The 13,778-nt window shown below is 40.8% G+C and overlaps 1 protein-coding gene across 1 annotated transcript in view; it reads left to right on the top strand.

Moving 5' to 3' along the window:
• Nucleotides 1-13,778, top strand: part of KALRN (kalirin RhoGEF kinase) — a 466,558-nt gene that overhangs the window by 422,051 nt on the left and 30,729 nt on the right. Inside the window, exons 41-49 of the mRNA XM_058809387.1 lie at nucleotides 282-385; nucleotides 2,016-2,085; nucleotides 2,659-2,745; nucleotides 3,489-3,581; nucleotides 4,674-4,724; nucleotides 5,038-5,115; nucleotides 5,987-6,172; nucleotides 9,269-9,440; nucleotides 13,515-13,753. Of these exons, the coding sequence (XP_058665370.1) occupies nucleotides 282-385; nucleotides 2,016-2,085; nucleotides 2,659-2,745; nucleotides 3,489-3,581; nucleotides 4,674-4,724; nucleotides 5,038-5,115; nucleotides 5,987-6,172; nucleotides 9,269-9,440; nucleotides 13,515-13,753 (1,080 nt within the window). The remainder of the gene's footprint in view (nucleotides 1-281; nucleotides 386-2,015; nucleotides 2,086-2,658; nucleotides 2,746-3,488; nucleotides 3,582-4,673; nucleotides 4,725-5,037; nucleotides 5,116-5,986; nucleotides 6,173-9,268; nucleotides 9,441-13,514; nucleotides 13,754-13,778) is intronic.

Raw genomic sequence — 13,778 nt, forward strand, 5'->3', positions numbered from 1 at the left:
CTTAAAATTGCATTCGTCACTTCAATTACATCTAATAATGTTTTGTGTAAGTGTTGCAGATATTCTAAACAGATCATTTAAAGTTTTCTTTGAAGCAAACTGTGTAATTTAAAGTATCTACTTAGGTTTCTGGTTTGAAATTATATGAAAGATATTTTCAGCATTTTCAATGTAAAAAAATCCTGGCATTAAACTTTTGCTTCTTTAAAAAAGAAATGAATGTAATTGTGCTCCCCCTTCAAATGAGTCCTTTACTGAATCAGTGATCCTTAATCCTAAAGGGCTTCATGAAGAGGATGGAAGAAAAAGGAGTTTCTGAAGATATGAAAGGGAAAGACAAGATTGTATTTGGCAACATTCACCAGATCTATGACTGGCACAAAGAGTAAGTTTTTGGTTTAGTTCCTCTTTAAGATGTGTCTCAGCAGTATCTTCACATGCAGCTGATGGGATCACAGAGCTGACCATACCAGTGGTGTTTTGCTAGAAAGGTGATAAAATGCAAATTGCTTCTAGGTCCTTCTCACCTGAAAGCCCTGGCTTTGGCCAAGTTGATGGTTTTAGCTGAGTTGGGAACTACATTCCTTAGAAGTAGATTTTGAAAAGCTGATGGAAACACAAGCCCTGGGCCGTTTCCCATGTAACTTTGTGAACAATGTCTTGCTTATGGACAGTAGGGCCATCATTTCAATTCTGCCACTCAGAAATTCTCTGCAGCTCCAACTAACTAAACTTTGAGCATGCATGTACAGACTTGAACAATGGGCATTGGGCTGGACCTTCCTTCAGCTCTGGACATTTCCCTCACCCAAGAAGCACAGTATCCTTCCTGCCATGTGTCCCATAGGTGCTCATCCCATGGCCTGGGCCTGTCCTTATGTTCTGACAGATGACCTTGTGAGCACAAACTAAAAAATGTCAGAGAAAGCTTTACTTTATGTTGATACCAGAAAATGGAATGTGTTTACCAGTGCCATTCCTTGATTAAGTGTGAGGATAGGAGTTTTCTGTAACACAAATGGAAAGATTCCCTATTTTTAGCTCTGTATATCTGGGTCAAGAAGTCTATTTAAATGCAGATGAATGTAGCATTTATAGAGGATTGGGTTATGGAAGCAGCTGTATCTAATGGTAGCAATGGAGATTTTTAATTGGGACATCTGTCCTATTTGCATCATTTTTTGAAGTTCTGGGATTTCTTAGGATCAGAAAGCGTGTCCTCTCACAAAATCTGACTACTGTTGCAAATCTGTGGAGGCATTTGAGACTGAAATCCTGAAATGAAAAAGATGAAGATCGTGGACAGGATGATTGTCTGGATTTGCCTACCAGATAGAAAAATCTAGCAGTGTTTCTGAAGTTTTTAGCTCACTTAGAGGAATCCCAGAGTATTCTTGATAAGGGCATTTGAGCTAGAATGAGTGACCTCCCTGAAGCTGCATGTCAAGATGGAGATGGTGTTTATAAATTACTGTGACTATTATGAATTAGATATTGTGACTTATTATGAAATTAAAACCGGTGGGAAAGAGAACATACCATAACTCCACCAGAAAACCATGTTGATTCATTTTTTCAGGTGGAAACATAGAGCAATCTCTTTCATGTTGACCAGTACTCTAAATCTCCTCATGCAACTGAGAACTCCTGGTAAAGCTGGAGTTTTCATAAGCTGAGTTTTCACAAGCATTTTGGTATATGGGAGGGTTTTACTTTGGGGGTTCTCAGTGAAGGAAAGCAACTCTTGGAATTAGATAGTGATCAGCACTTTCTGAAAATTGAAACCACTGTCATAGTAAAGAAGAGCAGACAGTTTGAAAAACAGGACCTCCACATTTCACAGCTCTCATCTCATGATTTAGAAATCCCACCATTAAGGGCTGAAGCCAAGCTTACCTTTTAATTTATTATTGAATGCTGGAGTTAAAATGCCACTGTTACATCTGAAGGATGATTAGTTTGCTGCTGGGATGACCTGAAGAAGTGTTCTGAAGTGTTCATATCCTTTCTTTTAGCTTTTTCCTGGGTGAACTGGAAAAATGTCTTCAAGAACCTGAGCGTTTAGCACAGCTTTTTATTAAGCATGTAAGTTTTGTTTTGTTTCTTCTATCTCCTACAATTGACTTTTAGGGTGTGATGACTCCTTTTCAAAAATACCTGTTTGTGTTGACTCCCTAATTTTATGTGTCTAAACTGAATTTAAACATAAAGTTTCCCTATAGTTACACATTTTCAGAGGGCATCTGGATTGCACTAAGGCATTAATCATTGTCTCTTGCAGACAACTTACTTGGGGGGCAAAATTGATGTGGTCAAGGACATCTGCCAAAATACAATTATGGCAGGTACTTACCAACTGCTATAATTTACACGTTCTTGTGATGTTAGCCAAAGCTTAACTCTAGAGGAAATTTCAGACCTGTCAGTGTGGGTATAACATCTCTCACTGGCCACAATCCAGGAAGCTCCCCTTACCTAAGTGCAGATGTGGAAAACAGAACCAGTTACCGATTTTATTTCCTGCTTTAGCAAACTAAATCTTTGATTAAACCAAAAATAAGGAAGACCAAAAAGAATATCCTAGCGACTTTCTGCCACTTTTTAATACCAGAAGGGTAGCCATTACCTCACTGGGTGCTGTGCCTCTTGCCTTCACAGGAGCGGCGATTGCACATGTACGTGGTGTATTGCCAAAACAAGCCCCGCTCTGAGTATATCGTAGCTGAGTATGAAACCTACTTTGAGGTAAGCACAGCTCTTTGTACATTATTACTGCTTACAGCTCTGAGTCCAGGTCAAGGAGACTGTTCTGTAACCTGTGGGGTTTGCCTGAAGCAAACTCCTGAAGATTTTGATGCTGCACGTGGTGCTCAGATCTCTGCTGTACGGAGAAAGTGTTATTATTTAACTGCTTTCAAATCCTCATATGGTGAATTTCTAATAAATGTTTAATTCAGTACTAACTGTGTGTGGCCCTCAGAGTACCAGGAATGCACTAATTTCTGTTCCAAGCAAAACAAGACTTTTAAATCAGTAGTGTACAAACAGCAGGGGAGGTGAAAGCTGTTGGAGCTGGGTGGTGCCTCTCATAAATCCCCAGTAACTCTGTCTGTTTCAAGAAGCCTTCAGGACTAGACACATTTCAAAAGTAATGTGAAAGCAGCTTGTTTAACAAGGGAAGGATGTTCTGCAGGGCCCACTGGTGAGCTAATCCCCACTGCAGTGGGGAGGGTGACCCTCAGCCCAGCTCAGAGCAGGGGAGGGATCCTGAGCTTCCCAACTCCTCCCAGCTCAGTCACAGCTTCTACCCAGGCCTTGCCCAAATAGGGTACGCCAGATTTTTAAATCCTCAGAAATTCCCTCTTGCAAACAAAAGATTAAGAACAGACCAACTTGCAGTAGAAATAAGTCTCTGCTGAGACGTTTTATCATGTTGTCTGTCTTACTCTGTGATTGTTTGCAACTGTTTTTAATCCTTTTTTTTTTAGGAGGTTCAGCAGGAAATAAGCCAACGGCTGACCATCAGTGACTTTTTGATTAAACCCATTCAAAGAATAACTAAATACCAGCTTCTTCTCAAGGTGAGTGAAAAAATACAGTTTGGATTTAACTTTAGTGTGCATGTTGCACTAGATGCTGTTATTTTAAATCAGCCTTAGACTTAACTGGGAGTAAATACATCAAACTAGGAGAAAAGAGGTCTGCTCTCTGGGCATGCAGTGACAGAGGCCTGTGGAAAGTGTCCAGAGAGCAGGAGGCCACATCTGTGTGATAGGTGGATAGTAAACAGATTTTTTTTAGGATTTAGGATAGTAAACAGATTTTTTTTTTTTTTACTTTCTTTTGAATTTTTTTATAGAAGAGTACACTTCAAATAGGAATTTTCTTCATCTGAAGTTTCAGAGCAAACTTTAATTTTTTTTAAATTGGAACAAAGATACACAAGTGTACTGCTAAAGTCTGTCTTAGGTGCTGAATGGCCTGCTTCTAGTAAATGCTCTAGCCTCCATTTCTGAATATCTGCCTTCAAATAAGCTGAAGAATCTTATTTTCAGAATATTCTGTTGTCTTAAAATTCGGGGAGCTCACAATTTTTTCCCAAGGAGCCTGACCACTCTGACTTATGCTGACTTATCTGTAGTGGCAATTACTCAGCACTTTAGAAAATTCCTCCTGAGGGGTCTGAGGCCAATATCTAAAATCAGGCACGTCTGAACCCACCCTGTAATCTCCAGCAGCAGCAGGGATCTGAGCTGGTTTCTCCTCTATTTTGGACTGTACCCCAGCAGGCTGCCATCAGCCCAGATTTAGGAATTGCACACTAGTAAAGGCACAGCATTGTGTTCCCCAAAATGCCAAAAGGAAAAGAAAAATCTTCATGTGTGTGTGTTTGTGTGGTCTTGTGGCTTAAGACAGGGACCAAATAAGCAATCCCAAGGTCTAACCCCAGCTTTGCCTTTTTTCTGTGATCTTCTCAACAACCATCCACACCCCTTTTCCATATTTCTAAAGTGGTTATGACATTCAGCAATCTCTGAAGATGAATTTATTAATATTTTCAAGTTTCCTCTCAGAAAATCACATGCTGAATATGCTTTTTTCCTTTTCAAACTGGTACCTTTTGTTCTCTCTTTCCTGAAGTGCCTTAATGCAAACCTTTCTGCTTTCTCCAGGACTTCCTGAGGTACAGTGAAAAAGCTGGTTTGGAGTGCTCCGAGATAGAGGTACATTTTCATGCCCTGGACAATAGGGCTAATGGGACTCTGTGTGGAGAGATGAAAACCCCAGTATTCCTTTAACAATAGCTGAAGATCCTGCTGGTATTCTAAATGTGGTATTTCTCTTAGATAAATCAGAACTAAAAGATGACGGCGCAGTCCTGCATTTTCGTCCTGCACCATCCTCTTTTAGACATCTATTCATGAGGGCCTTGCCATGAGCACAGCAATCGTGCTATTGAACTTCATTCTTTGGCACTGTGCTTTCAGGAGCCCTCTGGTTCCCTTGTAATAATGCAACATCCCTTTTCCTCAACAGAAAGCAGTGGAATTAATGTGCCTTGTACCAAAACGTTGCAATGACATGATGAACCTGGGTCGCCTCCAAGGCTTTGAGGTATGCATTTGCATTCTCCTTCTAATAATAACTAGGCAAGGAAAATCGCTTTCTCTTTATATGATTGTCTCTACAATCTACTCAAGGTACTTATCTAGGGCTTGTTCTTCTGCAGTGCTGAGCTGCATGCTTTGGTGAGGTTTCAAAGGTGGGGAACTGACACACCTCTCACTCTAAACTTGTCACAATTCATATTGTTTCTTCAAAATGTGAGGTCTGTAAAAGCTTCTGCAAGCTTTAATGAGACTTATTATATCTATTACTACAGCAAAATAAGTGATGAAGCAACTTGCCCTGCCTATTAGTAAGGTCACCTGGCATTATTAACATGTTAACAGCTTCAGCAACATCCAGGAGGGAACTTGGGAGTTACAACCCCACAGGGTGCAGCTTGTGGCTAGTAAATAAGCCAGTATAGGCTTTGGGGAGAGGCCTTATCTCCAAAATTAATTAAGATTTGTCTTAGTGTCTTATGCACTGCAAACAGGTAGGTCCTGGCCTTTGCACATTCAGAGGTGCTGTGTCAGTGACTGCTGGCTTAGGGCATAACAGAGAGCTCTTGGCTGGAGCACTACAGTAACTTAATGGGGACAGGATTTGGAATTAAGTGTACAAAAAGGCTGCTTGAGACCTCTTGCTGTTGGTTTTATATACTCAGTTGCAATGAGAGCAAGGAAAACCTCTGTTGTTTGTCTTCAGCTGAGGTCACCATTTACAGGATTGCTGCTTTGGTAACTCAGAGGGGATATGATGCGTCTCATGTGAATGCAGGGCTGCCTGGAAAACTTGGGCTGCATGAAATAGAGCATATCACCTTGTGGGATCACAGTGGGTCAGGGTTTGTGATGTTGGTGCCTTGTCTGCTTCCCAGGGCAAGCTGACAGCTCAAGGCAAGCTGCTGCAGCAGGACACTTTCTACGTGACAGAGCAGGATTCCGGGGTGCAGTCCCGGCCCAAGGAGCGCAGGGTGTTTCTCTTTGAGCAAATAGTTATCTTCAGTGAGCTCCTTAGAAAAGGATCTCTAACTCCAGGCTACATGTTCAAGAAGAGCATAAAGGTAAGAAATGCAGAGGGAGAAGCATATTCTGTTTGGTGGCCATGGAAGGTTCAATCTGTCATAGGGGACAGCAGTGTGCAAAAAACATTTGCATTTACCTTTCAGTGGATCAGAAGCTGCTTAAGACCATCTCTAATTAGTCCACTGGGTGTCTAAATTTATTGGGTAATTTTTACAAGGAACACAGCCAGAGCAGATCCTTTATCATTCATAGCTCTGAATTAGCAAATATTGCTACAAAACCTGCAGTAATCAAAGGACGTTTACAATAGTTGCTCTTATGCATGATCATAAAAGGTAAATGAAGGTACAGTAGTCAAATGACATTTACAATAGTTGCTTTTATGCATGATCATAAGAGGTAAATGAAGGTACAGTATCCAAAACAGTCATTTTAGGCCAAACTATAAGGCAGTACCAAGCCTTTAATACAATATTTCTGGAAATACTCTCCCTAATTTCGGTGAGGGCTCTTAGTACAAATTTGGATTTTGCAAGAATGTTTCAAAGACAAATAAAACCACACATAATTCTAAAAATACAGCTGTGAGGAATTACAAAACCAGATAAACTATAAAGAGAGTTTTGAAAAAATAATTTTCGTTTTAAATAATCTGTCCAGATTATGGGGCTGGGGCTAAAAGTAAAAGCTGAAAGTAGCCAGTGGAAATACTTCTTTGTTTAACAAATGCAAAGTTAACCTGTGAAATGGTCAGTGAAAGTGAATGAGTGCTGCACATCTCCTGGTAGAACAGCCTTTGCTGTGCCTGCAGAAAGAGCAAAATCACTGATTCATTTGAATTTCTGGGTCGTTCAAAGCTGAGAAACCAGTCTGGCATTGATTTCCTTTTCAAAGATACAGGTTAAGAGACATGGGGGAATGTATTGTGTTTGCTCTAAGTCTTAAATGGTGCATTAATATGAAATAGAAGAGAACACTATCAGCTGAAATAATGCATATTAACATATATAACTAAACAAATTTACAGTAAACAGCATATTTACTGAAATGAGGTTGTCTTCTTGGCTGATGGAAACAGCAGCATTTACTGAAAAGCCTATATCCATTTGCAAGTCAGTGTATTTTATAGTTTCTAACCAAATAATAGGCCATAAAGGGAAAACCCAAAGTGTACAAAATAAACAGTCATCTTCATTTAGATTATCAGCTTTGATTTTATCTTTTTTGCTGATTTAAAACATTATTAAAATTGGAGATGGAAATAGTATGAATCATTTTTACTTCAGTTTATTGTATATATAACAATGAGGCTTTTATCTGCAGGAAACAATTCCTGAATTGAATATTGTAGATAAAGAGAGAAAAATAAATCTCTCCTAATGTTAATAAAATTAGCTTGTCTCAAGGGTATGAGTTGCTTTTCTAGTTACACAGCCTACAAAAGGAATGCTGTTCCCACTGCCTGAGTTTAAAATTTTTGTGTGATAATTTTCCAGCCCCTGTTCTTCTGCTTGGCAAACAGCTCATTCTCCTGTTGAGTGTCTCCTGCAAGTGTGGGATCCCCTGTGGCTCCATATGTGTCTCCCCCACCTCAGCATGGAGTCAGTGTGCCAGCAGCTCTCACACCCTCCCTCCCAGCCCCACTTGAGCTTCTCAGTGCTTTTGCATTTATCTGTTTCCCAGAGGGAAGAGCTGTGGCTCTCAGTGGGGCAGGAGCATCCCCTGCCTCCCTGGGCTCTGAACATCTCCACCTGAGCCAGCACCACAGATCCCATTTCTTTCTCTGTCACGGCCGCAGAGCAAAGCGTGCACCTGACTTCAAATGCAGCTGTTCTGGTCTGTCAGTGAGATGGGACTCACAGATATTGTTCTCTGAGCTCTGTCACACTCTAACTGTGACAGAAGCTTCAGCATCTTGTCCTGCATTAGAAAGAATTATTTTTTACACAATCAGGTCCTTAGTGTTGAGAAATGGCACGTCCCTTCTCAGATGCTGCTCAGTTGGATACCTTTCAGGCTCTCAAAATACCAAAGTGGAAGCCTTGATGAATGCATCTCCCTGAGACACAAATAGGGGATTAGGAACTCTACACATCTTTTACCTGGAGTCATACCAGCATTGGTTTGGCTATCAACCAGAGGAAAATCAGCTCAGATCAGGAGCAAGAGCACTGTCCAGGCCCACCTGTGTGTCTATGTCCTTGTCCTTTCCGTGTCCTCATGTCAGGGGAGTTCCTACTTGTCACTGAACTTCACAGGGACCCTCAGGAGCAAAGAAAGATGCTAATTCCATCTTCCAGTTTGAATGCTGGACAATATTCTGATGTGGAGTGGATTTCCATACCTTGACAGATACTCAGAGCAATTAGAGATGGATTTCTTCTAGGGGACATTACTGCCTTAGTCTTCAGAGCTGTCTGCTTGTGAAGACTCTCCCTCTCGTGTTTTTTTGGGAGGCTATGCCAACTTATTCTTGTTTACTACTCTTAGTATCTCAGGAAAAGCTAAAGTTATGAGTACACTTAAAACAGAAGCCTCCCAAAGGCAGGACAGCAGCCAAAATTCCCATCCATATGATTTCCAGAAAGAGTATCTGTGACTACAGTCAAGTGAAGTGATTACACACAGATGACTCTAATCTGCTAGAAATAAGATCTGTTGGAGCATCACGGGAGAATTGCTCTTTGTTTCATTATATCTCTGTGCACAGCCTATTCCATTTTTAAAATGCTCTACTGACTGAGAGTTTCTTATCAGAGGACAAGAAATATAAACACTTCTTTAAACTGAAGGAATGATAGACTTTATTAACATATTAATAGGAACATTTTTGTTCTATTTATGGGTTTCAGTAAATTTAAAGGACATCAGTTAGGTTCTGTGTTACTTAAAATAGAAGTTGTAATTCAAGACAAGACGGGTGGATGTCTGGTACATCTGTCAGAACTTTATTAAGCACCATATTTAAGATTTAGATCTATCTGGGTGTATCTAGATGAGACAAATTCTTCTTATTATGATCTAACAGGTTGTTATTGCACTTAATTATTTTCAGGAACATTTCACAACAGGTTTGATTCTTGTGTAATGTTAGCTCGTGCTCCCTGTAAAACGCTTACCTTGGCTTGTTTCAGATGAACTACCTTATCATTGAAGAAAATGTGGACAATGATCCCTGCAAGTTTGCTCTAATGAGCCGGGAAACATCAGAGAGAGTCATTTTGCAGGCAGCTAATCCAGAAATTAAACAAGCTTGGGTACAGGACATCAACCAGGTCCTGGACACACAGCGTGATTTTCTAAACGGTACGTACATGCTCCTTGCTCTGTTTCCCAAACTTTAATGCTAATGGCATTTAGAATCTTCATGTCCTTGTTTCCTCTGTGAGAAAATCATTGAGCCACTTCTGCATGTGTCACTTGGGCTCATGTTCCTGAGGTCCCTCCGTGGGTGGTGCTTTTGTGCTGGGGTTTGCAGGGCTCTGCCACCTGTTGCTTTCCATTGTACAGTGAGATTTTAACTCTGAAGCCAGGTTGCCACTGTGTCTACACAGCATCTCTCATTTACTCAGAGCAAGGTTTATCCCCAGGAGCCTCCTGTTAGCCATCCCTGTGTGCTGCCAGCTGAGGATGTGAGGTGGGATGAAGGCTGCCCCACCGTGCACCCCCCTACAGGTCCCAGCTCTGCAGGGCTGCTGCAGCTTTCAATGAAAAAAAACAAAAACAAAAACAAAAAACCAACAAAAAACCCACAAACAAACAAACAAACAAAAAAAAAAAAACCCAAAAAAAAAAACCCTAACAAAAAAACTTCCAAACAAAAACAAAAAAAAACAAAAAAAAACAAAAAAAAACCAAAAAAAAAAAAACAACCAAAAAAAACCAAAGGAAAGAGCAAGGAAACAAGGCAAGAGCATGTTTCTCCTAGGAACCATGGGAGCTGTGCATGGAAATGGGCCTTTCCAAAGTATCAAGTATCAGCTTTGCTGTAGAAATAGATCTGAGGTGGTCTGAAACAATATTTCAAATTAAAGCTATGTTTCAAAAAAAAAAAAACCTCTCAAAACCGAGATGCACACACAACCAACAAAAGTGTGTCATTTGAAAATCCAGAGGAATCAGATTCAGTTAACAACATTTTAACATTTTAGCTTGTTCCTGCTCCTGAGTGGATAAGGGTGAGAGAAGGGAACAGGACTAGACCAAGAATCTAAAAACAGTATCTCTCTTGTTTGTTTGGAAGCAACAAAGTAGCTCTGGATGCCTCCAAGATTGCTTTGCACTATTTGTTGCATAACAGCTTATTTTATAGAGCTTATATTAGAGTTCTATATTTATTAGCTTAATACATGTTCAATAATAAAACATATTTGCTTGAATCAAGATGCTTGGGCTTGGCACAATATGTTAGGCTTTGTGGCTATTTTAGGGGAGCGAGTTTGTTATTTGGTTTTGTGGATTTTTTTTTTTTGATGCAAAATAGAAAGAGGTTCTTTCAGTTCACATCAAAGATCCCCTTTTCTTCAGTGTGGAGGTTTTAAAAATTTTAATTCAGCTTAATTTTACTTTTCAGAAGTTAACTGGGAAGGGGTTACATGCAAAAGTTGTTTGTGACAGTTCAGAATCTCTGGCTGAGCTGAGAAGGGAAATATATTTCACCCATGATGCCACAACTTGATACTGGGTTTTTGTGACTTGGAATAGAAACAGCCTCATACAGCCATGGCAAAATGATTCCCTAAATACACTGGTGAGATGAAGAGTCTAAGTGCTCCATTTTGACCAGTTGGTATCAAAACTTGATGGGTTTATGACAGTGCAATTTCCTTTGGAATTATTGGAATAAAAATAAGTTCCACTAACAGTTAGCTGCAGACTTTTTTTAAAAAGCCTTGTGAGAGCTCTGCAGGCACTAATGCAGGGTTTTTCTGTCCCTTCCATATCTTTCTTGCTTGCTCTTTTTATTTTTTAAGTATTCCATCTTATCTTCACAGGACTTACTGCCCCGTGAGCCTCTTTTCTACTGAGACATTTTCATAGCCCCTATTCAGCCTATCTTCTTTGAGGCCAGCAAGCAGTTTGATGGGTTAGGAACATAAACATCACTATCTCTAAAGCAAAAGTAAAAATAGATTTCTATTAAAACACAAACTTAAGGATTTACCTTAAAATTATAAATAAGATCCAAGAAAATGATACTGTATCCAGTAAAGCCTGTCCAGTCCAGAATATTTTAAGTGGCTTTTAGAATGTAATCTTATTGGGGCTGACTAATCTTTAAATATGTTCTTTAGCTTTGCATTTCATTAAAGCAGATGTTTTCTGTCCTTAAAATCATATTAAATCCACCCTGAGCCAATGCTGTGTAAACTTAATAACAAAACATTCCCCTTGAGTTCTTGCCCAAGCTGTCTCTGATTTTTCTCTCTTCACCAGGGAAGTCCTAAAGAGTAGGGGCTGTGTACAAAGCAGGGGATTTGCATCCAAACTTCATTAAAGTAAAAATGTTAAATTCAAGTTTTTCTTTTTTTTCAATGGAAACGTAAAAGCTGCTAAACTTGAGAAACAGGCTGTGCATCAAATGATGGGCTGTTGTCATTGTTCTTTAAGAAGCAAGCTGTAATGAAAGTCCGTCACTGCTGGACATGTTTCATAAGGAAAATGCCATCCATCTGTATCTTCTTTTAATCATGTTTTGTGGGGGGAATTTGAAAGAGAAAGAGAGAACATGCAAGTAGATGGACCCTGACTTTTGCCAGAAGCTTCTAAGAATACTGACAGGTGTTTAACAGGAGGCTGGAAGCCAGGCATCCCTGTGGTAGTTCATGGTGGAATTAGCAGTCAGAAATGAACACTCAGCTAAATACCCTTTAAAAGTACTGAGTACAGTAGGTCATTTCAAGATATATTGAGAAGTATCCATTCAGATCTTACTGCTAACTACCTTGCAGCCTTATTTACTGTATACAGGAGAAAAATGTCACTCTCAAAATCATTGTCAAAGTTCTCCCCAGCCTTCCTTGCCCTCTGTGGCTGGTCTGCAGCAGGACCAAACCATTTTCAGCTGCAGCTGAGGTAAGCAAGTGAAACTGGCAGTCACTGGGGCATAAATACAGCCTGCTTTTGTGACAAGGGTCAGGTTTTAGAGACAAGTAATCTTCCAGATTGCTACAGATCTGTGTCTGTGTCCTTTTGAAGATAATGGTGATCTGGCATCCTCCTTGATTGATTTTTTCCCAGTCATTTGTTCTTTAGTGATTTCTTGAGTCGTCCTGCCTTTCTCTGGAAGGGGAATGCTAGAGAGTGTGCTGTATGGTGCTGACCTTTTCTGTTTTTCTTTCCTTTTCATTTTGTTGGGAAAGACATTCCTTCTGTTGTGGTTCCCTGGTGGGGCTGATGCTGTGACATTATGTCCTCTGTCTGCCCCTTGCTAGACTAGTCTCTCTGCATTCCAGTAGGTTTAGTCTGATGCATGTACACAGTATTAACTGACTATAAATCATCTGTTAAAGCCACATGACATGCAAAAAACCAAGCCCATAGGTCTGGGGCTGGTAGCCTGAGCCCAGAAATCTGCTCACTGTGAGTCCCAGTCCTGATCCCTTTTCCTCCAAACATAACAGATTATTTATTTCTTTAGGGTCTGGAATTTTTGTCCTACCACTTCCCAGTGCAAGCTCTCTCCATGACTATAAAATCTACTCTCACAAGCAGACTTTATTTTTCATGGCTTATGAAGCTGTTTAGTGTTGCCTGTTGGGTGTTTTCTGGAGAGGTTTGGACTGCTGGGATTAATGTCTTGGTGCCAGCTATACTTCCTGACTTGCTGGCCAGTTCCAGCAGTTCCCTTGAACCAGAGCAGTTCATGTAGAAAGCACATTGAGAGCCAAGTTGCAGTGCATCACGTCCAAAGGGTATTTAATAGTCACACTTTCTTGGCAATATGCAAATGAGACTTGGAGGTCTTGACCTGTGTTTTCTGATGTTAGCAAAATTCACTGCAAATGTGCTGTGTGTCTCTTAGTCCGGCTTTCATTTATTTTGACTAGAGGATGTGATGAATTTGTGCGATTTCAAAGAAAATGAATGCAATTATTTATGCTATAAATGGCAAACATTTTAGCCTACTCACTGTGTAGGTCAGAGAAGGTGTTCTTCACATCAGCATGGAGTGCTGTGTTCAGTCCATGCGCAGCTCAGTGCGAAGTGCTTATGTCCTGTCTGGCCATGAATGCACCGTGTGCTTCCACGGGTGGCATCTCCTGTTTGGTTTGCAGCACATGAGTCTGTTGTGTTTGAGCCATCCCACCTGCTGGAGCTCCTCTGCAGCCCCTGGCAGCGCTGCTGGAGCAGGTGGCTGACTCCTGTCCTCTCTTGCAGCGCTGCAGTCGCCCATCGAGTACCAGCGCAAGGAGAACAGCTCGGCGGTGCTGCGGCCCCAGGCCGGCAGGGTCCCCCAGCCCAACACCAGGCCCCATTCCTCTATTCCAGTAGGCTCTGAGAAGCCTCTGAAGGCCACAAGCCGTAACCCATCTCTCCCACCCCTGAAGATATCTACCTCCAATGGCAGCACAGGGTATGAGCACTCACAGCCCGGAGACAAGTATGAACAAAGCAAGGTACTGAGCTCATCTAATAAAACAT

Source organism: Ammospiza caudacuta, chromosome 8, assembly GCF_027887145.1.
Source record: "Ammospiza caudacuta isolate bAmmCau1 chromosome 8, bAmmCau1.pri, whole genome shotgun sequence".
NCBI lineage: Eukaryota > Metazoa > Chordata > Aves > Passeriformes > Passerellidae > Ammospiza > Ammospiza caudacuta.